The sequence below is a fragment of the Chelonoidis abingdonii genome, chromosome 2 (genome assembly GCF_003597395.2).
Source record: "Chelonoidis abingdonii isolate Lonesome George chromosome 2, CheloAbing_2.0, whole genome shotgun sequence".
NCBI lineage: Eukaryota > Metazoa > Chordata > Testudines > Testudinidae > Chelonoidis > Chelonoidis abingdonii.
In genome coordinates this window covers 62,556,533-62,582,079 of record NC_133770.1, presented here as the reverse complement: position 1 = coordinate 62,582,079, position 25,547 = coordinate 62,556,533, and the positions used below count along the sequence as shown (strand labels likewise).

General features: G+C 42.9%; 1 protein-coding gene across 1 annotated transcript in view; it reads right to left on the bottom strand.

Moving 5' to 3' along the window:
* The window catches only part of LOC116826633 (ATP-binding cassette sub-family B member 5-like), a 150,110-nt gene that overhangs the window by 43,811 nt on the left and 80,752 nt on the right, over nt 1-25,547 (bottom strand). The window contains 1 exon segment of the mRNA XM_075062395.1: nt 4,101-4,112. Within this exon segment, the coding sequence (XP_074918496.1) occupies nt 4,101-4,112 (12 nt within the window).

Sequence of the window (25,547 nt, the reverse complement as noted above, 5' to 3'; positions counted from 1 at the left end):
GCAGACATCCCTCAGTTACATTAGTGTAAATTCACAGTAACTCAAGTGAATGCAAGAATTACTCTTCATTCTCAATGGTGAAACTGATGGCAGAATTAGCCCACAAAACACCAGTATAAAGGCCCACTTTACACAGGTGCAGCCTATTAGTCCCCACTCAGCCCCGGTGTAGTCACCACTAAATAGTTGCACCACTGCAAAATGTTCTTAATGAAAACAAGACTTAACTGTCCAGGATTAGAGCAGGGTGAATATTTTCTGATTGAATTAATCTATCTGGGAATTCAGGTTGAATTTGGTGAATATAAAATGAAAAAAAAATGTCCAAAAGGTTAATTTTGACCTTTTCTAAACAAAACATTTCAACCTTTCATTTTGAAATACTGCTTTGTTTAGAAATGTAGTTAGATTGGTTAAACTCAGTTTTTGTTTCTGGTCGAACAAAATGTTTCATTTGACCTGAAATGATTTATTTTTTTCATTTTGGCAACAACAAAAACATCAGGTTTTTTTACATTAAATTATTTTTCTCCCCAGATCTTTATTTTGACCATGAAAAAACAAAAAATAAAACAAAATTGAAAAAAAGATCATTTGCTCAGCTCTACCCAGAATTTCACATTCAGTGGAAATATATATGGCTTAGGTACAAGAACAAAGAGAAATGCTCTCAGAAGTCTTAAAAACTGACTAAGGACATAGTTCTACAATCTTTACTCACAGGGACTACTTGAGGGCTGCAGTACAGGGCCCTAAACAAACAAAATACAAAGACTCTTACTCCGTCAGACGTGTGTTAAGCTCTCCACTATTACTGCTATCGAACCAGCTGAGTTCCTGTCCCAGTATTGCATGGAAGAAAGTTTTTCTTATTTTCTTTGTTTGCCTTGCTGCCGCCAAAACCCAAAAGGAAATCTGTAGGTAGCCAAACACCAAGGCAGTCGCTCCAATACCGACATAATATAAAGCAAACCTTAAATAAAAAAAAAAAGTATTTTAAGTTGTGGCAACTTGGAAGAAAGGGAACTTGGTTATTATTATAAATAAAAAGGTTATTTAATTTTGTTTCTAAGGTTATGTCTACACTACTGCCTCTGTCAGCAAAACTTATCTCACTCAGGGGTGTGAATATTCCACTCCCGAATGAAATAGTTACCCTGACGTAAATGCCAGTGTGCACAGCGCTTCTCCCACTGACATAGCTTATGCCAGTTGTAGGAGTGGGTTTTTTATGCTGATGGGAGAGAGCTCTCCTGTCAGTACAGAGCATCTTCACCACACACGCTGCAGTGGCGCAACTGTACCGGCACAGCTGCAGCACTATATGTGTAGACATGACCTAAAAGTTTCACTGCAAAATCCCAAATTCCTGTGGCAATGTTAACCACAGACATTTATCTAGCAAAAGCTGAAGCCTGATTCCTTCACAGTGGTAATATTGCTGTCCCCTGGCTGCGTGGTGGCTAATTTCAGGGCTTGCAGCAGGTCAGTTTCTGTAGCTGGAGAGAAGTTGATGTCTCGGACTCAGGTCTGATGTAATTTGTTTATTTACGCAAGGGGCAGGCAACCTATGGCACGTGTGCTAAAGGCGGCATGCGAGCTGATTTTCAGTGGACTCACACTGCTCAGGTCCTGGGCAACAATCCAGGGAGCTCTGCATTTTAATTTAATTTTAAATGAAGTTTCTTAAACATTTTAAAAACCTTATTTACTTTACATACAACAATACTTTAGTTATAGATTATAGAAATATAGAAAAAGCCTTCTAAAAAACGTTAAAATGTATTACTGGCATGTGAAACCTTAAATCAGAGTGAATAAATGAAGCTCCGGCACACACTTATGAAAGGTTGCCGACCCCTGATTTACGCTATGAACATGATACTATCTATATGCGTAGGTGAGATTTGTGGTTCTTATATAGAGGCAGACCCAACCTGTCACAACCAACTCTGGAAACCCCAGCTCAGTCCGGGTCCGGCTCTAGATTTTTTGCTGCCCCAAGCAAAATAATTTTTGGCCACCCCCCTCCTTTGTTTTGGCTTTTACACATTTGCTCTTTGAAATTTTTGTTTGTTGGTTTGTTTTTGACTGTTTAAAATTAAAAAAAAATGAAAACAGAGAATTTGTAGGTAGTGAAATAAAACAATTTCCTACTAGTGTACTCATTTAATTTTAACAAAATCACAATTACAAACAATTTGAGTTCAACTATACACTGTAATGAAAAACGTTAGTATCTTCTGGTGCACCCAGTTTCTCGTAAATTAAAAGAATTTATATGAACTGAATTTTTCTCATTTTCATACTTGCATAGTCTGTTAATAATTCAGTGAAATCTAAATTTTTTGCAATGGTACTTTCAATTGAAATTAATGCGAGTCCTGACAAATGATTTTGAGACATGGTGGACCTCAAATAATTTTTTAGTAATTTCAGTTTTGAGAAAATGCGCTCACCAAAAGCCACTGATACTGGTAAAGTTAAAAGAATGTGTAATGTTATAGCAGTGTTTGAAGTGAAAAAATCATTTCTTGCTATAAATTGTAATACTTTTAGAGGAGAAGTTTTAGGACTTGTTAGCTCAGATAAAGTTATTAATTCATCATACAATTCTACTCCACCAATGTCAGTAGCGTTATCAGTACCAAGCACTAAATGTAGCTCTTGGCAGTGCTTCATGAGGCCTTCTTTGGAAAACTGATTTTTAATATTTCCAATATGGTAAAAAAATTCAAAAGTTTCACAATAACCATGCAACTGATAAAATATTTCTTCAAGGGAAGTTATAGCTACATCCAAAATACAATAGATTGGTCTTCATCAGTTGATGAATAATCACTTTCAATGCACTGCTTAGAGCTTTTCCCCTGATTGTGGACTTTTAAAAAATACTTTTTTGAAATATGAGATAGTTTTTCTAATTCTTTTTGCCGTTTTTCTCTTTGTTGCCAGTAGGTACCACCAGAAAGTCATTTTTGTTTTTGTCCTGGCATTTTAGCCCCATAATCACTGGCACCAACGTGACATGGAAATTGGTGTGAATGGCGCCGATAGGACAGCACACTACATACAAGTAATCGTGATTCCTGATTTAATTAATCAATAACAGTTCACATTTATGCACGTTCACCTTATGAGTGACCATGTCACGGTGTGACACGATATTTTTCATGTCACACTCCTATCGCACTACTGGAGATTTTTTTGATCTTCATGTATTATTTTTTTTGTACATTGGTGTATTTTTCAAAAAAAAAAAAAAAAAGGATGGCTGGAATGCTGCCCCTGGAAATGTGCCGCCCCAAGCACACCCCCGTCCTGGCTCAGTTACCACATCCATTCCCAGCAACTAGAAACAACTGCTTCCTTTGCTGTTCCTACAGGTCCCTCCCCTCCCTCCCCCCCCGTGCACAGTTGAACAGCACCTTCCCTTCTTGGTTGTCCTACATCACCCTCCAGTCAGGAGCCAGAAGGGCAGCAGTAGATTCACCATCATCAGATTATCCACTCTGTCCTTTGCTGACCTCTCATTGCTTAGCTGATTCTGCACAATACACATTATGAATCTAAGGCCTATTACTGTTTGGTCAGAGTTCCTTTCCTTATCTGCACTCAAGATTAAAACCTTTTCATCATCATTATGAAAAAGGCCAATAAAATGCTACGTCTTCGGTGGTTAATGAGTTTAAAAGGCTATTCATTACTTCACAATTATACATTAAGCTCCTGGAATCCCATCCTTTACTCCCCATGGCACTCAGCTATTTCTTCCCATTCTGTCACTTCCCTCAGCCTTACACCAGCGTCACACCAATCAATGCGGCTGGAGTTATCTCTGATTTACAGCAACGTACGTGAGCAGAGAATCAGGTTCATTCATTTTATGTTACTCATGAAATAAAATAGTTGAGACAGAAGGGAAAGTTGTCATGGGGATATAATTCAATATAGCAGATAAGTCTGATTCTCAGCTAGGGCGAAGGTGATGAATAACAACTTCTATCTAATGCTATTAACTATCTTCACAGACAGTTTACTTAGAGTCAGTATCTGCTATATACTTAACAGCTGCTAGTCAACACAAAGTTAATAATTACTTTGAACTTACTCTGTCATTTGTTCTTCAAAGGGCACTTGTGACTGATTGCAGCTCAATGAACTTGCTGGGAAAAAAAAGATGTTTAAAAGTTATGTAAGTTGTTAGAGAGACAAGGTGGGTGAGGTAATGTTTTTATTGGCGATACCGACAAGCTTTCAAGCTTACTCAGAGCAGGCCTGAAGAAGAGCTCTGGGTAAGCTCAAAAGCTTGTATTGGACAAGCTTGGTGAGAGAGACAAGATATGACCTCACCCACCTTCTCTCTAATATCTTGATACCAACAAGCAATGTTTAATTTGTAATGAAAGAGGTGCTGGGGCTCAAGCTTTTTTTTTTTACATTCATAACTGACGTGGCAAACCCAGAGGTGCTGAGGCTGTGAAGTCCCAAGTCTAGAGATGCCAGGGCTCAGACCTGGCACAAATGAAGCACTGCCAACATGGCTACACCACCACCACACACAACAACGTAAGTTGTTCATTATTTACACCATCTGCCTATAACTCTTCATTACTGGTTCTCCACACCAGTATGCATTGTGACAACATGCGGTATCATTACATTTATAACAACCTTCCACTGAAATTGGAAGTTGTAACATACCTACTATGCCAATTTCATTTATTTTGTGCCTCACATACAGCAGCAAAGGGGTTAAACTCAGTAATTGCCACATTATCATATCACCATTAAAATTATATGCCTGTGTTTCACTTGCATGTGGATTTTGCCGCGCGCCCCTTCCCCCCATAGTCACATGCAACACTGAATAGCTGAAAATGATCACACAAAGATATTCATGCTAGGCAGGGTAATACTTTTTAGCCCAGATTTACCCCAGTTTACATCCACTTTTGCCTACATAAGCTAAGATGGTGGTTGTTTAGTAGGTAAAACTTAAGCTCTAAAAACACCTTTTCAACATCAGAAATGTCAAGTTCTGTCTTCTCTGTCCTACTGGAGCATACATTAGATAGCCAGAGGGCTGAAGTTGGGGATTTCTCAGCTCTCAATTGAAGAGGCACCCATGTTGAATCTCCTATGGAGAGACCTTTTCTTCTCACAGCTGTTTCTCAGACCTTTGAGTTACACAGGTGCTTTTGTTTATATCAGATTAAAATTCCTCCCCCCTTAGTTGCTCAGGTTTTCCCAATTTAATAATCCCACTAATTCTCCAGGAATCATAGTGTCTCTCCAGGCTAAGGTAGTAAACACAACAGAATTCCTAAAGTAACACAGCAAACAGAAAAAAAAAATTGCATCTTTTTTTTTGAAAAAAGGGAGAGCACAAGAAGAGGAAAATTCCCTCTCAGGCTGTTGTATGTTGCAGGTGATCTTCTGGTTTTGAGTACCATAAAAATTAGAGGCTATTGTTTATTATTAGAATTAAATGCATTTACAAAACACAAACCCATGGATTACTAGCTACTCCGGGGACGGCTTTTCCCCACATTGTCTGGATTTCCTGGTAGCAAAGAGCTCTTAAAAGTCTTGTTGCCATGGGCTATGTGCTCTGCTCTTCTCTTTGAGGTGATAGAATCCACTGAGGGAGGTAAATGTTCCCTCCCCCCTGCTTCCATGCTCCCCATACCAGCTCTGCCCTTTTTTACTGTCCTCCACCTGCATAAATGAAGTGGGGAAAGAGGTTCCAGGCCCATGGTTATAACATTAAGTTACTGAGCACCATCAACCTTAATAAAGTAGAGCAGAAACCTCTACTTCCATAGGCAACACAGCTAGTGATATCTTGAAAAATATTAACAGGTCACTACTATTTGTAGAGCACATCAAGTGGGATCGGAATTTATTAAAATAAGTAACTCTTCCACGTAAGCATTTCTTCATGAAGACACTGCCCATTGTCATAAGGTGGAATCCATCCCTGTGCAGAGGTCTGCAACACCACTTAAGTCCTCTCAAGGACTATTAAGCCTTGTGTGAGATTTGTAGCGAGGGATGAATTTCACCAATAAAATGAATGGCCACGATGAGTGAAGTTTAAACAAATTAAAGAAACCGAAGAAAACTACTACGTTTACATGAAGACTTACTGCTTCCCAAACTTTTCTCTCAGGTCAGGATGATCATTACTTAGCCATGAAAACACCCACATAGCCAAGCTCTGCTACAGGAATAAAGTAAAAAAAAAAACAAAAAACCAGACAAATTGGGCTTACTTTTAGCCCTTCTTTTCACAGGAAAGCTAAGGTGATCATAAGGAAATAAATGGGTGAGGGGAGAGGAACATATCATGAACAAAAGCAAAATAAATAAAGTATATGTACTGTTTCCTTACGTAAACTCTCCTGGGATATACAACCACTCACAAAACCGTCGCTCATTTCACCAAAAACCAGTGACATCAGAGGAAGGCAAATTCCATTCAGTAGTGCTGCTATTGTTCCAAATACCATAAGAGTTATATCCAGTCCGTCTGCATATCGAAACTGATGGGAATGAGTAAAAGAAGTAAATATCAGATTATTTTAGTCAGTGGATACCAGTATGGCTTCCAGGTTGTTTGAATGTTAATAAAATAAACTATTTATGATAAAATGTTAGGAAGTTAATGCTCTGATTCATTTAACATTAGAACAGTATTTTGGATTATATGTCACATCATCATCAATGGAAAGATAAAAGAGGTATAGAAAAGTTCAAGTGGCATCTCTCCTATATTACTCTGTGTGGAGGAAATGCCTACAGATGGCATTGGGAGTGCTTCACATGGATGGAGAGCAGCATTTGTACTTAGTTGTTACAGACTTAACTACAATTCCAAAGCAGCTGATGGACAAAAATGAATGCAACAAACCTGGGATAATATGATTTTGGAAGACATGAAAACTCACATTTCACTGCATGTGTACTAGACCACCATGTAATTACTACCATTATAAGTGTATTCTTGCTTACAATTGTGATTGGACCAACGATTTCAGATGGTTTGCTTTTTTCTTCTTTTTCTTTGTGTCTCCTGAAAAATAGAAATTAAACACGGGACGTTTCCACTTTCACAAGATTGGCACAAATATGTACATCATTTTACTTCCTACAGGGCCGGCTCTAGACACCAGTGCTCCAAGCATGTGCTTGGGGTGGCACTTTCCAAGGGGTGACACTCCATTCCCCCTCCCCCTTTTTTTTTGGTGGGGCGCACAAAGCCGGGAGCTGGCCCTGAACCAAAATGTTCGCTGTCAGCTGAGGCTTTCAGGCTGAGCTGAAACTGACACTGCAGTTCTGAGGGGCTGAGCTCTGGGGCATGATGCTCTGGCTCTCCAGTGGCAGGGCAGCCTGAACCCGCAGTCCAGCCTGGGTGTGAGGAGCCGGGGAGGTAGGGAAGTGGGGCCCGGGATGCAGGGAGGAAGGTCCGGCTGCCACCATCACTGCTGCTTTAAGTCTCCCCAGGGGGGCGCGGCATTTCCCTGCCCAAGTGGGCTGTGCAGGGTGCCGCCAGGCTGGGCAGGGGGCACGGATCCTGGCTCGTGCGCTGATGGGGCGAGTGGCTGGGCAGCCCGAGCTGCCAGGGAGCTGCAACCGCCCACTCCTGCCTCTGGACCCAGCCCACCGTGCACCTCCCCTGCCTCAGCCCCACGCTGCCTGCCCTGGGTGGGGCAAGGCAGAGCCTGGCTCTGAGTGGGGCAGCTGGGGATACTGCCCCACCGGGGGACCCCCGCGGCTCAGGCACCTGGGGGGTCAGTGTCTGTCCTCTGGGCTCTGCCTGCACGGGGCTGGGGAAGCAGCTGTCAGCACCTGCCTCTCTCAGCCCTTGCACCCTTCATCCTGCTTGCAGCCTTTTCACTTGTACCTGTCCCCATTGCTCCTTCGCCGCACCCTTTCCTCTTGTACTCTCCCCTCACCCACACATCTCCCTTTATACCCTCCTCCAGCCCTCTCCTCCCACACCTCCTACTTCCCCTGCACTCTTCTCCTGCAACCCTCCCGATACCCCCTCTCCTCCTCCACGAGTACATCACACCCCACTTCTCTGCCAGTATAGACCCCCCAAGCACCCGCACACCTGCTCCTCTGCCTGAACCCTTTTTAGTAGATCCCCATCCCTTTCAAGGTTTGAGGGTTAGTCCCTATGCCTGCCAAGTGCATTTGGAGCACTAAAGATGGGGTTGCGAGGGACGAAGGGGGGTAAGAGTTATACTAAAGTGAAATAAAAATAGGAGAAACAGTTTGATCCCCACTCCAAGTGTAAATGGGGATTGCTGTGGTGAACGAGAAGGTCACGTTTGGGGAGGGGGAGCCCACTGCTGGGGCGGCAGCAGGTGGCCCTGACTTCCTAGCTATCTTGTGTACTTACATAGCCCCCATTGCCATAGGATCTGAGTGCATCACAGTATTTTAAGAGTACTTACACTCACAACACCCTTGTGTGGTAAAGAAGTACTATAATTCCTGTTTTGTAGATGGGGGATGAAAGACAGGAAGATTAATGACAAAACTCTCAGGATTCCACCATTGACTTCAATACATTCAGGGGTTCACATTAGGTGACTTGCCCAAGGTCATACAGGAAGCCTAGAGCAATGCAGGAAACTGAACCCATGTCTCCTGAGTCATAAAGTAGTGCTGTAACCAGTAGAACATTTGTGTTGGCTCTAACACCATTTGAACTCGGGCTGTTCTAGCAGATGTGGTAATACTGTTAAACCACTGAACCTTAATGGAATCTTAAAGTAAAATACAAAAAAACAAAAATTGAAAAAGAAAAAAAGGATGTAGTAAGTAGGTTACACAGATTAAAGTCATGATCCTGCAAGTGCTCCATGTGGCTGAATCCGTATATCCATATAGGGCTTGATGATCCTAAAAGCTCTTATCCACATCAGTAGTTTCTATTTGTGTGATGTTTGCAGTGTTGGTGTAGCTGTTTTGGTCCCAGGATATGAGAGACACACCGTAGACAGGGTAATATCTTTTAGTGGACCAACTTCTGTTGGTGGATAGCTCAATCTTGTCCTTTCCACCAGTAGAAGTTGGTCCACTAAAAGAGGATCTCTCACCTACCTTGTCTCTCTTTATTCATGTTGAGTAATTCTATTGATTTCAGTGGGAATATTTATATGACTAGAGGGGAAGAGGCAAGGGTGGGGGAAGACCCACCTGTATATCTCCTCACCTAAATTAATTCCAACCCCAGCAATTATGTATTATCTTTGGGAGACACACAGTTTTGTGTTTTGGGGAAGAAGGGATGCAAATCTACGTAAAGAAGAAAATTATACAGCTAGGATAGTAAAAATATTACTATTGTTTTGTTTCTTTTTTTTTTTTGCACGGGTAACATAAGATGTTTGTTTCTTCGCCAAAGCTGGGTTAGTAATAGGAAATAAAAATGTAATTTGATTTGCTGGGAAAAGACAAGAAATTAAGGCCCAAACTTTAGTAGCTGTTTCTTTTAAAGCAACAGCCCTCCCAGTCTCTCTGGTGGGGGGAAAGAGAGGGGCCAGAGATACCAGTCAGTCTCTCTCACCCAGGGCGGGTCCTTGAAGATGGAGAAGAAACAGCTATTGACGCTGTCAGTGACCAGCATGAGTTGGAGCAGGGATGGGGGATCCCTCCTGGGACACTGGCCTCTGTGACCCCTGGACCCAGCTCCCTGCTTTCCAAAACCTCAAAATGCCATCTCCTCACTCTGCTTCCTCCATCCCTTCCACTTCTAGGCCCACTCCAGAAGGAGAGATGGTGGTTTGGGGAAGATACACATGTGCTGCATGACAATGCAAAGGGGAGGAGGGAGCCCTATACATACACACCCCTCAGAATGCAATGCATGTGTAAAGTGGGATCCTGGTGATGAGGAAATTGGGAATGCAGCATATGCACAGAATTGTGCAGCTCTTGATTAGCTAGTTCCATAGGTCAGTGTGCAGCAACCTAGCATGTATAGACTTTATCTGTACATGTATTATACGGAGTATTATAGACTTTTAGCCCCATGCATTTTTTGTAGTGACCCTGCCACTTGGCCCCCTCCTTAGGAAGAGGCTGCTGGGCCCCAGCTGGCAGTGAGAAGGGCATGTCAGGGATGGGGCTGCAGTCTACAGCGCTGTGGGCCATAGGGCAGCCTGGAAAGATTTTTGTAATATAGACAGACCCTCAGGGCTGAGTTACTCCTGGGGCCTCTCCACGTCACACAGTAGCCTAGAATTGAAAGGGTACAAAAGGTGACCGAATTCTGTGCTGCTTCTCTTAAATTGTTATCTTCGATGACCTTTTAATTTTCGAAGTTTTTAATTTTTTTAACTGCATAGAGGAAAGATGTAAGATACAGTCAAAAGAACCACAGTTTGTGGCCCAGCTTCAACCCAGTGCTGGCATAGACAACGACCCTGCCAATCTTTGTTAGAAATGATGCAACATTCATCCAAAAACTGCAACCCCGAGGAGGCTACTGGGTACCATCACAACCCACAAGTTGGTGGTATTAGTTGGGGATGGCGTATAGCCATGGGTTGCCAGGATGCGCTGATTCAACCTCAAACTGCCATTTAAAGCTGACTACCCTCCACAAACCCTACAGAAGCAAAGGTGGTGACAACACCTTCCTTCAGAGTGAACACCCCTTTTGGGACTAGGGAGCTACAGGGGGACAGGGAGCTGTAATTTATATCTCTCTGAGCCATCTTGTGACACTTGCCCTTTTTAGATGTGCCGCCAGACTGGAGTGCATGCCAAAAGCAAAGCAGCATATTGAATATCTTTTTATACATTATTAAGAAATCAATAAAAAGCCTGCACAGCTCCTCTGAGATGAGAAATTAGAGAAAATGGCTGTGTAGGTGGAACACTTGGAAAACCTTTCCAACAGCAGCAGTCCCCAGGGGCTCAGATTAGCACAAGTTTACATAAAATAGAAACAAACACTTTTGTAAAGAACAAGAAATTCAATCCATTGCTGGGTACATGACACAAAACGTTGAGAATTAAAGATGAAATCCACTCTGAAGCCAGTGGCCCTCAACCCAGTCTCACTTAAACTGATGTAAATCAGGAGTAATTCCACTGAAGTCAGTGGAGTTACACCAGTAGAAAACCTTTGTGAGAAGACAATAAGGCTCATTAGCTGGTTTCTATACGTGCATTACCCTTCTTGACCTGAAAGCTTAGCCAAATTCAGGGTCTTACAAGTTGTTCCAATTAGGAGGGAAAACTGACGGTAAAATCAGAGTTTTTCTTTGAAGCAAGTTTGTTTATTTACAAGGAATGTCCTGTTTTCCCTGAATACTGGAGGAATCAAACAATAGGAGTTAGTTCTTTGCTTACGGCCTCAAGCCTCTTTAGCCAGCTTCTCCAGACCCAGAAGGCCCTGCTCTTGGCTTCTTCCTGGATCACGCTCTGGACACCCTATGCTTGTCCAAGCTTTCTCTGTCTCTCCCTGTCTCTGTCTGCTCGTCTCTGAGTATGTCTACACTTAAAATGCTACAGCAGTACCACTTCAGCACTGTAGCACTTCAGTGTAGACATTCACTACGATGGTGGAAGGAGTTCTCTTGGCACTCGAGTTAATCCATCTCCTCCATGAGAGGCAGTAGCTAGGTCAATGGAAGAATTCTTCTGTTGACCTAGCACTGGGGGTTAGGTTGGTCTTTCAGGAGCATAGGTTTTCGCCCCCCACCCCCGAGAGACATAGCTATGCTGATGTAAATGTTCAGTATAGACCAGTCCTCTATCTCCTGCTTCTCTCTCATTAACACACCCCCTTAGCCAAAGGATGCCCAGCCTAGCATTCTGCCTATATAGCTCAAATTCCTGAGTGGCATTGGGTGAGCATGAGCACATCTTTTTAGAGCACTATTGTTTCTTACCCTGAATGAAGCGTGGCTGCTGCACTCATCAATGTAAGGGGCTTTAAGCCAGCTACGACACCTGCTTCATTCTGAAAGCTATACTAAGGTTGTTTGAGACAGTTTGTCCCACTGAGCTATTGAAAAACAACAACAAAAAAGACAATCCAAACAAGATCCAAAGCCAAATACAGACAAGAGGTGAGACCCAAACACTTACGTGTCATCTACATCCACATTAGTAGAATACTTTGGTGCCTGTCCAGCGATTTCTATGTCAATGTCTTCCATAATTATGTGGATAGGTTGTTTATTCTAAAATAAAATGCTGTGCTGTTAATATCATTACTCACCATGAAATCCAATATAGGACACACTTTGTTTAGGTGACACCAATGAGAAATCTCAAATATAACAACTTTATATTAGATATATTATTAGCTTGTCCATCGAATCTTGTTTAAAATTTATTAAAAACAGAATTAACCTTTTGTGACATCATCTGATTAAAATATGACCATATAGATCATTGCTGAAACCACTGTTATATATTTGCAACAAATCTTGTACAAAATGTGATATGTAAGATGTCTACGGAAAGGTTACGATTTGCTGAAGATGATTATGCTATTTGTATGCATGCATCATTTTTGTATTTGAAGTTATGAGTATTGGCTCTATATCTGTATTTCAAATGTTTGCTCCTGGGGTAGCACCCACAAGGTATTTAGCCTGCACATCTTGAAGGAACTATTCAAATAAAATGGCCTATTACAGTACACTTAACTTACAATTGAAGACACGTATCTACTCTTAATGGACTTCTGTGACTAGGCGAAATCATGCATGGACATGTGACTCGAAACACCTTCTTGCTACTGTAAATTTCTAAAGTAAGAATAATGGGATTCCCTCCACATGGCAGAAGATATAAAAGGCCTGGAAATATCTCAGTTTTGCCTCTTTCCTGCTCCAGCCTCTTTTCTGCTCAAACTTCTGGACTATGGACTCAGGGCTGGGGCAGGAGCGTGGGGCTGGGGTGCAGGGTTACCTTGGGTGGCTTCCAGTCAGCAGCGCAGAGGGGCTAAGGCAGGCTGCCTGCCTGTTCTGGGTCCGTGCTGCATCCCGGAAGCAGTCAGAAGGTCCAGTTCATAGGTGGGGGTGGAGGCGGAGAGGAGGGGAGGGGGAAGAAGCTACGTGTCCCAGGACAGGTAGGGACCAGCCTGCATTAGTGCCACAGCACCGCTGACTGGACTTTTAATGGCCCAGTTGGCGGTGCTGAACAGAGCAGACACGAGCCCTTTTCAGTCAGGTGTTCCAGTCAAAAACTGAACACCTGGTCACCCTAACCAAGAACTTTGCATTTATTGTATGTATTTGACTCCTTTAACCAATTTTAACTCTCATCTTTCTTTCTTTTTATAAATAAACCTTTAGATTTTAGATACTAAAGGATTGGCATCAGCATGATTTTTGAGTAAGCTCTGAGTTGTATATTGATCTGGGTGTGTGGCTGGTCCTGTGGGATCAGAAGAACCTTTTATTTGAGGAGACTGATTTTAAAGAACCACTCATCTCTAAGTCGAGTGTTTTCAGTGGTGATAGAAGGACTGGTATGTCTAAGGAAACTGCTTTTATGGCTTCTTGTTAGCCAGTGTGGTGAAACAGAAGTTTACTTTTGATGCTGGTTTAGTATATCTTATGGGAGAATAACCTCCAGTTTTGGGGTGTGTCCACCCTATTTCTCAGCAGTTTGTCCTCAATTTGGTATTCTCAGTAGTGACCCACAGAGGCATGGTTACATGTGTTTTCTCCAGTATTACCACTTTTCTTCTAGTTTCCCTATTGAATGAGTTGTCTTGCTCCCTTCGATTAAATAAGCAGCTATGAGAGTCAAAGGAAGCAGAAAACACAATAGCTTCAGACATGTCAAATATTACAGACACAAGTACAGTGCATGGAGTACACTTGCTCTATGACAGGGGTTCTCAAACTAGGGGTTCGGATTCCTCAGGGGGTCGTGAGGTTATTATGTGGGAGGTCGCGAGCTGTCAGCTTCCATCCCAAACCCCGCTTTGCCTCAGCATTTATAATAGTGTTAAACATATAAAAAAGTGTTTTAAATTCATGAGCGGTGGGGGGGGGGGAGGTCACACTCAGAGGTGGGCTATGTGAATGAGATCACCAGCAGAAAAGTTTGAGAATCACTCCTCTATGACACTATTTCAAGTCCACACTGAGAAAGATGACAAATTATGAGGAAAAAAAAGCTTACCTATGAAGAGAGACTGAAAAGGTTGGTATTCTTTCCCTGAGAAAGGCGATAAATAAGAGAGGCCATGATAAAAGTATTAGAATAATGAATGGTATAGAGAAGATGGATAAGGAAAACAGAAATTCTCAATCTCGTAACACAAAAACAAAGGCCCATTAATCTGACACCTATTAGGAGCATAAAAATGTGCTTCAAAGTTGTTTTAGGAACCATGTCTGGTGTAATTGCCTGCACAGTATGTCAATTGGGTCAAATTGAGATCCATTTCTTTTTATAAAGTCCCACATGGAGGAAATTAGAAGCATGGTACCAGGTACCCTATTTTAGAGATGTCTCTTGCTTTAGTCTTCACTCAGCAAGGGAAAATATGAAACAAGTTATCCAATACCACATACTTACAAAAAAAATCACAGCATGCTTTATAAACAGAAACAATTCTTTTGCACTGATGTGCTAAAAGAATAAGAAATCTCACTCTCAGTTCATAAACTGCAGTGGAACATGTAGCTTCAGAGGGTTTTACTGGGCAGCATCTGAAATAGCTCAAGGATGTACGGAAGATGAACAGTGAATAGCAGATTTCAACAGAAATATTAGTTCAGCTGGAACCAACTTCCTGTCTTTTATCATGGACTGTTTTAATGTATGATCCTATTGTTTTCCTGGTAGTTATTTCTCTGCTCTGATATAATACTTCCAAGAATATCAGTTTTAATAACTCTTTTACATATTTCCTTTTATTGTATTTATTTACTATTTTTCAGTGCATCCATCAAAAATTAACTTAGTTAAGATCATCTGGAACAAAACAGGTCTAATACCAAATGTTGAATATCTAAAAGGGCCTGTTTAACTTTTTAAATTTAAATTGATTAATAGATTTATAAGTTCTCATAAAATTTGTGCTATACTCAGAGTAAGTGCCGTAGTGTTGGGGAAGATAGTGTTTTCTTCACATGTAGAGCAAGAATTAAGTAAGTAAAAAACAGCTCAACCTTAACTACGGAGCTGTAACCAGTGCCTCCATATTATGGGCACACATATAGATACACATTGTATGACTAAGGTATACGAAAGATTTTTTGCCTTTTTACCCTTTTCCTTGGGGTAACTGTTTTGCTTTTTCAAGCAATTCTCACACCACATACAAGACCAGTACACTTGAATCAAACAGCTTTACAAGACACTGGGGCCTCTCCCATGAATATGCGTAGCAGATTTCTCTGTTAGCATTAGCTTTTCTGTTTGCTGCTGAGATATTTGGTCCCACAATGTCTAACTGACAATCTGGCAAAACACCAAGATTTGAAAGCGGGGGCTCTGGGTTTGTATGAAAGCTTTTTCTGTCTTCCTCACTCTGAGTGTTAATCTCAAGGATGGTGAATTTCTTTTATGGGAAACACATTTCATGGATGCTAAAAAAACAATATAGATCTTGGGGTATGCATCATCCAAATCAATTTTCCATTTAACAGAGACTTGAAGAGGATGGCTACGATGTGTTTAAGTACTGACTTTGGAAAAAAGCTCTACTCAGACAGTTTTCATAGGAGAAAGATGGTTGTCTGAAAATATATGCATATTTCTCCCCCCAAATTAGGATCCTAAAATGTTGCCATCACCTGATGATGAAGAGATTCATATAATGGAATGGCCTTTTTATTAATAGCACTTCCAAAAAAATATTATGGCAGTTTGATTAGTAACTGGGACCATGTGTCACATTCTTATCAAAGAACCTTCTCCTCAAGACAATCTCTGCAGAACATTTCGGAAGAGAGAGGAGCCTCATAATGCTGTCCATCCCCATTTCCCTTGTGATCACCTCTTACATTAGCATTTGACCCTGTTCACAACACCAAGGCCAAATTGACTCTCGCAATCCCACAACAGGCTCCCTACATCAGGCGAAGCCGTATTCCAAGGCATAGAAATGTGATTACCCCTCCTCCCACTATGATTGGGCTCCAACATTTCCCTGAGAGCTCAGCTCTTCATCTCTTCTGGTTCTTCAACCCCAACCCCTTTCAGCTACCTGCCACCTTGTGGCATCAGCCTTTTATCCCCTGCTGACTCCTGTGCAGCTTGATAGCTCATTACAGGACGCTCTTGCAGCCAGCTTCACCAGGAGAAGAGACACACGTGTGACAGGTTTTGAAAGAGTCACCAACTTCTTCACTGTGCCATGAGAGTAGCCACAGAAACTTAGGCCCAGATCCTCAAAAAATATTTAGGCTCCTAACTTCCATTGAAATCAGTAGAAACTGAGCATTTAAATGCCTTGGAGGATTTGGGCCTTACTGAAGTTGGCAACTTTGGCAGCTTTCCTTGCCTTCAGCTCTCCCCTACTGTGAGGGTACATGTACGTTTCTTTGAAATTGCAGCAGGAAGCAAGGCAGGAAAGGGCTGGGGAAGGTTCTAAGCACAGTGGGAGACAGAACGACTTCAAGGACAGTGTTGTTTGTATTTCTAATATAGTTCCTCGCATATTGTAAGAAGAAAGAGACTCTTCCTGCAATTCTTAATCATGTTCACGTGATGCCTGCCCTCACCCATTTGCAGGCCAAACAGAAACAAGGTAGAGGGGCAGGTTTTGGAGTTCTGTTTTTGATCTTACTTCCCCTCAGCAACTGAAGCAGCTCCCATGGAATTGTGGGCCCTAAACATAGTTGGGGAAGGATTTCTGCCCCTGTGATATTTCATCAGGGATGTTAGCAGACTTGGCAATCTTTGGGCTTCTTTCTGCCAGAACCCAGCTTGCAGATAACCTTAGGTTGTCCCTGAACACATGAGGTTTGAAGACAGCAAACAGCAGTGACACTATCACACCCACAGATTCCAACAAGGATTTCAATAGGAATCGGGGGAAAGAAGGAGGAAGTTATTTTCTATTAAGCCATTGGGAAGTCAGTGTCGGACTTGCTGCTACCCACCAATCCTCCAGGCCCTTAGAAATCTGTTATCACTGAAATGCCAAAGTGCAGGCAGGATGCAGCTTTATTATGGTGGCAATTCAATGCAGTCAGTAAAGTTCCAGAGTAATAAGGCTACTGGCAAAAGGGAAGAGATGGACAATTTTATTTGTGAATATTTTTCTAAGGAGAAAATAAAACGAAGATTAGGAAGTGGTGATGGATACAACTCCACGCCTCCAGTCCACTCACCCAATACTTCAAGCCCTTAGCTAGACAATATTCTTTTCTTCCTAATGCTTGAGACAGAAAAGTTATGATTCACTGACAGCTCTGACAGAGCTTGCTAGGAATCAGCTACTATTTGGAGTACATTGGTATTAGAAGTGCCTGGCACTTCATGCAGGCATGAAGGTCAGTGGCACTGAGCTTAGCCACTGGGATTTACTGAGGCTCGGACAGTTCTCATAGGTATTGACTCATACATTGGCACTTCCCTCAGCCCAGAGCTTGACAAAGCAGAGTATTTATTGACAATCTTTTGGTGTTAATGACATCTCTGCAGACAGACACGGATTTTTTTTAATATAAGTTACTCTTTCCTCATAGTTTGACTAACACTTTATGTTAATATATTGGTTGTTCAAAATTGATCCACTTTGAGCCTGTCTTCAGCTCTTTGCTATTCGTTATTTGAGATATGTGATTGGTTACTTAAGCCGCACAGTATCATATCTGGTCTCTGGCCGGATGACAAATTTTACAGCTAGGCACTATTCTGGTTTGAATAGTAAAAACTCTTATTTGCACGTGCACAAGAACAGTCACCATTGCTACAGATGGTCAAAAATAACATTTGAAAATTAAAAATAGTAAAAAACCAAAGTGGAGCTTTGTGAAAATGTCTTCCAACCAGCTGCACACTAACACTGAGGAATGACTGAACAGCCACTAATTTGCACCAATGTTCACAGAAAAGTGAGCAAAAAGGGATGTGGCTAATTCCCAAAGCTATTAATATTTAGTGAAAGTTCTCAATAAACATTTACCCACCATTTGCCTAGCTCCAATTGACACCATGGTTCATTAACATGCAGCTTAAAGATTTACTAACCTGCTGCAGACTTTGCCCTTGTATGAGAAAACGATAGGGTGTGTGAATAATTTACCTTCTTTGGTCATGCTGAGCAAGCTCTTATCTTCTTCTCTTCCTGCCCCAGAGAATAGCTGATGACTCAAGGGTGGGATTTTCTTTATTTCCGTGGAAGGAGATCACTGTTCTCTTCTAGAGTACTGCATCCAGATGAGGTTTTCTTTCTGAGCCACAGCTGACAAGTGCATTTAGCCACTCCTCCTCCCTAGGCAGCAGCTAATAGAAGAGGGGATGTGATCACATCTAAGGTCCAGTCCCACAGGCAACCTTTCTCCTATGCTCCTGATCTGCACCCCAATCCCCCCCATGGGAGATCAACTCACACAGACATTTCCCAGTAGTCTGTATTTATAAGTTTTCAAAATTTATAGGTATTTCTGGTGTGTGATTTCATTTTCTAACTTACATGCTTTTCTGTAGTCTGGTTTAAAGAAACACAGTCATGCTGAAATTATATATTAATGCAGGTGTTAGGAGATCTGTTTTTTTGATAGAAACAGATAAGACTGTTGAAAGTGAAAGTTTTTAAAAAGTGTAATTTACTTTTTTACCATTTATCTCTTCTCCTTACTTCCCCCTCACTCCTCTTATATTGGGACAATGAAAGCAAACCAGTAGCTGTTGGTTTCGATTTCTAATCTTTTTAACTTTTTACTTGTTGTCATATATTTACAGGATGCTGCAATATTTGGATTGTAAACTCTGGAGGGGATTATTATTGCTGAGAACAAGCTACTGCCATTGTCATAAACATACAGCTAAGGGTAGCATAAAATCTTTCCTTTACCCGTAAAGGGTTAAGAAGCTCAAATAACCTGTTTGGCACCTGATCAAAAGGACCAAATAATGGGAGAAGACACTTTCTAATCTGTGGGGGAAGGTTTTTGTTTTGTGCTCTCTTTGTGTGTTTTCTCCAGGACAGGAAGGAATCAGGGCAGGGAAAATATATCTCCTAAAGCCATACCTGAACTAAGCATCTAAAATTACAAATTGTAAGTAATAGGAAGGAAACACATTAGATTATGTTTTGGTTTAGCTTGTGAATTTTCCCTAGGCTAAGAGGGAGGTTTATTCCTATTTTTTTTTTTTGTAACTTTTAAGTTTTGCCTAGAGGGGAATCCTCTGTATTTTGAATCTAATTACCCTGTAAAATAACCTTCCATCCTGATTTTAAAGAGGTGCTTTTTAAAATGTTTTCTTTATAATAAAGTTCTGCTTTTAAGAACCTGATTGGTTTTTAGTGTCCTAAAAACTCAAGAGGCTGGTCTGTGCTCACCTTGTTTGCTCTCAAACCTCCCCAGGAAAGGGGGTGAAGGAGGTTGGGGGGATATTTTGTGGAAACAGGAACACCAAGTCGTCCTTTTCCTAAATCTTTGTCTAACTCACTTGGTGGCGGCAGCAGTACCCATCCAAGGACAAGGAAGAATTTGTGCCTTGGGGAAATTTATAACCTAAGCTTGTAGAGATAATCTTAGGGGAGTCTTTCATGTGAGTTCCCATATCTGTACCCCAGAGTTCAGAGTAGGGAGGGAACCCTGACAGCCATTATGCTAAAATTAGACTTTATATATATTGTGGTAGACCCAGGCCAGTTGGGTACAGCAGACTAGCAGAAGGCAGATATACTGGCCACTGGATTAACAGTTTTCTGTTCCCTGACTGACCAGAGCAGGGGCTGCTCCTGGCTAATGAGAACACCTGACTCTAATTAACCTGCAAAGAGTCAGGTGAGGCCATTAAGCTAATGTGACCACCTGACTCTAATTAAGGCCCTGCTGATGCTATAAAAAGGGCTCATTCCAGTCAGGCAGAGGGGAGCCAGAGGAGAGGAAGTGTGGCTGAAGGGCTGGTTAATGAAGATGCCCTCAAACCATCATTAAGGGACCCCTAAAGTAAGGGTGAAGAAGGGAGAAGCAGGAGAGCTGTGGGGAAGTGGTGCAGGGAAATGTAGCAACTCTGGCAGTGAAAGGTTGGCTGCCAACAGCTGCCACCATTAGGGTCCCTGGGCTGGAACCTGGAGTAGAAGGCGGGCCCGGGTTCCCCCCAGCCCACTACTACAGGAACATCTCCTGGGAGGGGAAGTCAGGCCCCTGTCAGGACAGGAGGCTAAACTGTTCTGAAATAAGCCCTGAGGGACAACAGGAGGAGATTTTAGAGACTTTGGTCATGGACAACTACATGCAGGGACTGCTGCCAGATCTCTGCAAATGGGTCTGCCAGAACGATCCATCCACCTATGATGAAATGATCACATTGGTGGAAAGATGGATGACAGCCAGGGAATTGACCCAAATACCCAAGGAAGGCTCCTCATGAATCAAACACTCGACCCCGACCGTGGAGGGTCGGGCGGCCAAACCCCCAGGAAGTCCTAGGTGGAAAAAGAAGGAGGTTGAAAACCAGTCGGGAACCCAGAAGGAAGGGGAAGGCCTGAGTGGGGGGAACCCTGGGACTAAACCCCCTAACCCATGTGATAGGGGAGTGACTAGAAGCAATTATAGGTGTTATGGGTGCGGGGAGTTGGGGCACATAGCTGCCCAGTGCCCCAATGTCGTAGAGCCAATGTAGTGTAACCTGGGGAATGGGGCAGACCCATGCAGCCTACTCAATATTGTAGGGGTCTCAGTCACCCCACATAAATATACAAGGCAGCTAAAGTTGAATGGGGTATAAACCATGGCACTCGTAGACTCGGGGAGTGCTATCACCCTAATTTCGGGTAAATTAGTGAAGCGCAGCCAGTTAATACAGGCCAAGCATATGAGGGTAACCTGTGTCCATGGGACTGTTAGCTACTACCTCATCATACCAGTAAAAATTGAAATTCAGGGAAATGTCACCGGGGTGAAAGCAGGGGTAGTCCCAAACCTCCCATACCCTGTGCTCATAGGTAGAGATTTCCCCAGGTTTGGAAACTTGCTCCCACAGAAGGAATTGGAGGGAGAGGAGCTCCCTGAACTTCAGGAGGCTTCCACGGCAGGATGTCACCTACCATTTTTCGCAGAAATGTCCTAGCAGCTATTCCCTGTCCTGGGGAAAGGCAGTGTCGGAGAAAAACTCAGTTCTTTCTTTTTGTTTGGGTGCAGCAGAGTCAGATACTTTATTCTGTTTAGCAGTTACAATAGGGAGAGAGTGCACTAGGACATAGGGTCTCCCCTTCCTAGACAGGTCTCTCAATAGGTAAACAATTACAACAAGCATTTATACTTTTGTAACAGATAATAATAAGCAACAGCTGCATTTTGTTTTTACATAGGTCATCCTGATATCTTGTTTTTCTCACTTAAGAGATGCCAGTCTACATATTGTATTATCTACACAAGGTCGAAAAACAACTTCACACAGTTCTTTTCCACTCGCCTCATACAATCCTTGCTTCTACAAATCTCGCGTTACTAGGGTTACAGTTACCCTAACTCTTGCTAACAGAGACTGTCATGTATTAAGATCCCCTACAAATCCCTGTCAGTTCTTTCTGTACTTCCACAGCAGGAAGACCAAAAAAGAAAGAAGGACGGCCAAGGCCTTGGGTACTCGAATCCTGATACAAGGACGAGGGTTGCCTGTGTAGGCAGACATACACAGGCAACTGAAGGGGAGGGCCCTGAGACAGAGGAGAGGTCAGAGACCACTTCCAACCCCAACCTCATGGAGCCAACCGAGAGGGCAGAGACAGATCCCTCAGAGTTCGGGCTGTTAAGCCCAGAGAGACAGACTTTTGGACGGGACAAGGTGGAAGACCCAAGGTACAAGAATGCCAGGAAGGACGTGGCTGAGATAGATGGGATACCCACAGAAGGAAAGGCCCGGGGGCCAGGGCCTTATTCTGTGATCAAGAGGAATCTCCTGTACTGAGTCATGCAGATGCAGGAGCAAGAGGTACACCAGCTCCTAGTCCCCCAGAAACACCAGAAGGCAATATTAAGCCTTGCTCACAGTCACCTTTTTGGAGGACACTTGGGAGTGGAGAAAACCCAGGTATGAATGTTACACAGGTTCTTCTGGCTGGGGGTACGTGAAGACATCAGGTGGTACTGTGCCTCTTGCCCCAAATGTCAACTACACAGCCCTTATCCACATCTAAGAGCTCCTCTGGTACCCCTGCTGATCATCGAAGTTCCATTCGAGCGGATTGCCATGGATCTTGTGGGACCACTAGAGAAAACAACCCGAGGTCACCAGTATGTGCTTGTCATCCTAGACTATGCAACCAGGTACCCAGAAGCTGTCCCCTTACGAAACACAGCTTCCAAGAGCATTGCCGAAGAATTAGTGGCAATCTTTGCCTAGGTAGGGCTACCAAAAGAAATCCTCACAGACCAGGGAACACCATTCATGTTCAAGTTGATGAACGGCTTGTATTCCCTGCTCCATGTCCAGACTCTGCGGACCTCAGTTTACCATCCACAAACAGATGGTCTGGTGGAAAGGTGGTAGGCAAGGATGGGAAAGATTGGGACAACCTACTACCGTATCTCATGTTCACCATCTGTGTGGTTCTCCCAAGCTTCCACTGGATTCTCCCTCTTTGAGCTGTTGTATAGATGCAACCCCCGAGGCATCCTGGATATAGCCAAGGAAATTTGGGAAGAGGAACCTAGTGAGGGGAAGAACGTAATAGAACATGTACTACAGATGACGGACCGGATAGCCCGGGTCACTCCCATAGTGAGGGAGCACCTAGAGAAGGCCCAAGAGGCCCAGAGAACTTACTGCAACCGTCAAGCCAAGCTTAGTCAGTTTCAACCCGGTGACCGAGTAATGGTACTGGTACCCACAGCCGAAAGTAAGCTGTTGGCCCAGTGGCAAGGGTCCTACGAAATAGTTGAACCTGTAGGGAAAGTAAATTTCAAGGTGTGACAACCAGGATGTCAAAAAGTAGAGCAGATATATCACGTCAACCTTCTGAAACCATGGCATGCGTGAGAGGCATGCACAGTGATTCGAGAAAAGTTGCACCCAAGGAACAAAAATCCTGAACAGGTGAGGGTGTCTCCTGATCTAATGACAGTCCAGAAGAAAGAGGCAACTGAGATGATTGCCCAGTATCAAGATGTATTCTTGATAAAGCCATGTCGCACAACCAGGACATATCACCACATCATCACAAACCGTGGGGCCAGAGGAACTATGAGGCCCTACCGGGTGCCAGAAGCCAAAAGGTAGGAAATAAAAGTGGAAGTCAGGAAAATGCTGGAGATGGTGGTCATCGAAGAATCCCACAGTCAGTAGTCCAGCCCAATAGTGTTGGTGCCCAAACCTGATGGTACCACAAGGCTCTGCAATGACTTCCGTCAACTAAACGAGATATCCCAGTTTGATGCCTACCCTATACCCTGCATAGACGAGCTAGTCTGGGGAACGCCCAGTACTTGACAACCTTAGACTTGACAAAGAGGTACTGGCAGATTCCCCTAGCTGAAGATGCAAAGGAAAAGACAGCATTTTCTACACCAGAGGGTCTCTTCCAATATATTGTCCCTCCCTTTGGACTACATGGGGCTCCAGTTACTTTCCAGCACCTCATGGACAAGTTATTACGCCCCCCATACCATTTATGCTGCAGCCTATTTGGATGACATGGTGATTCATACCCCAGATTGGGAGACCCACTTGGAAAAAGTGGGGGCGGTCCTTGATACCTTTTGGCAAGTTGGCCTTCCGGCGAACCCTGTTAAGTGTGCTGTAGGGTTCACGGTGGCCAAATATCTTAGCTACGTGGTACGAAAAGGCCTGGTAAAACTCCAACTGAATAAGTTAGAGGCCATCCAAAGTTGGCCTCGGCCAAGTCATAAGAAGAAGGTCCGAGTATTCCTAGGGGTGGTGAGGTATTACAGGCGTTTTATCCCCCATTTTACTACAAGGGAAAGTCCCCTAATGGACGTAGTGAAGGCCCGTGGTCCTGATCCAGTCAGATGGTCCGATGCAGCAGAGAGGGCATTCGCAGACCTACAGACTGCCTTCTGCAGTAACCCCATATTGATAGCCCCAGATTTCAACAAGGACTTCATTCTACAGACAGATGCATCCGAGGTAGGGTTAGGGGCCGTCCAGTCTCAGATGGTTGAGGAGGAGGAACACCCAGTTCTCTACCTCAGTAGGAAACTCCTTCTGAGGGAACAAAAACATGCAGTAGTAGAGAGAGTGCCTCGCCGTAAAATGGGCCACGGAAAAGTTGCGTTATTACCTGCTGGGGCTCGGATTTATCCTTGTGACTGACCATGCCCCTCTTCAGAGACTGTGGAAGTCTTTCACCAAACTCCTTGCTGGCCTATGATGAAAAGGGCTCAGTAGACTGTAACCCTGGATCTAGAGAGAGAAGGGCTACGTGGAGGGTCACAGTGAGCCACTGAGGCTAGCATGAACCACCTAGAAGTGCAGTAGCCACAGAGGCAAGGTCAGAGCTCTGCCATAATATATCTATATCTATATAAAACCCCTTAAAAGTCAAGATCTGAGGCTTAACCTGAGCTGACATTTCCCTGAAACAGTTACAGATTGGACACTCTGTGTGCCTAAAGCTGATCCCATGAATTTGCCAATATGTTAGTTAGATTTTTAAAGTTCAAATTCAAACAAACTAGATTGGCCAATTTGATAAGTGTTTTAGCCAATATTGGAATGGAATCTAGTTAGGTTAACTCCTTTTTCATTGAGTCCAGGGAGTGTTATCTTAATAATTTTAACATTAGGTCAGTTCAACTTTTACCTTGGACAGTAAAGAAATGTCTTAAATTGGGACACTCAGTGCTCTTAATCAATTAACAGTTGATTAATCAATTGATACAACTAATCTTCTAGGCACGTACTGAAAACAAAAATAAAGTTTTGCAAGCAATTGTCAGACTAGGACTGATATGCAGCAATTATAAGATAACACACTACATGTCAACAAATGTATTACATTACATTTATGATCAATCCTCAGTGCCTTAGTATATCTAATACATTTGCAATACTTTTCTAAGGAGTAAGGAGAACTGACTTATGCAGGTCCTATCTTAAAGGCTATTTAAGAGTGTGGTTCCTGCCATTTGAATGGTTTTGTATGAAAGGGACAAGGTTAGAAAATATCAAAAGCAAATTGCTTAAAGTGATTGTTTTAAGTTTCTTGGGTTAATTTGCCTGGGCTTACAAAGGGGAGCATGCTCCTAGCATTAGTTAAAGTCCAAAATGTGGCTACTTGAGGCCTCACTAAAGAGGGTAGGCTCCGTAAGATATCCTACAGTAAGTGATATTCAAGTACAGAAAGCAATACAATCTCCAAAATGAAATCTCCTTACTTCTTCTCTAGTGTTGCAAGACTA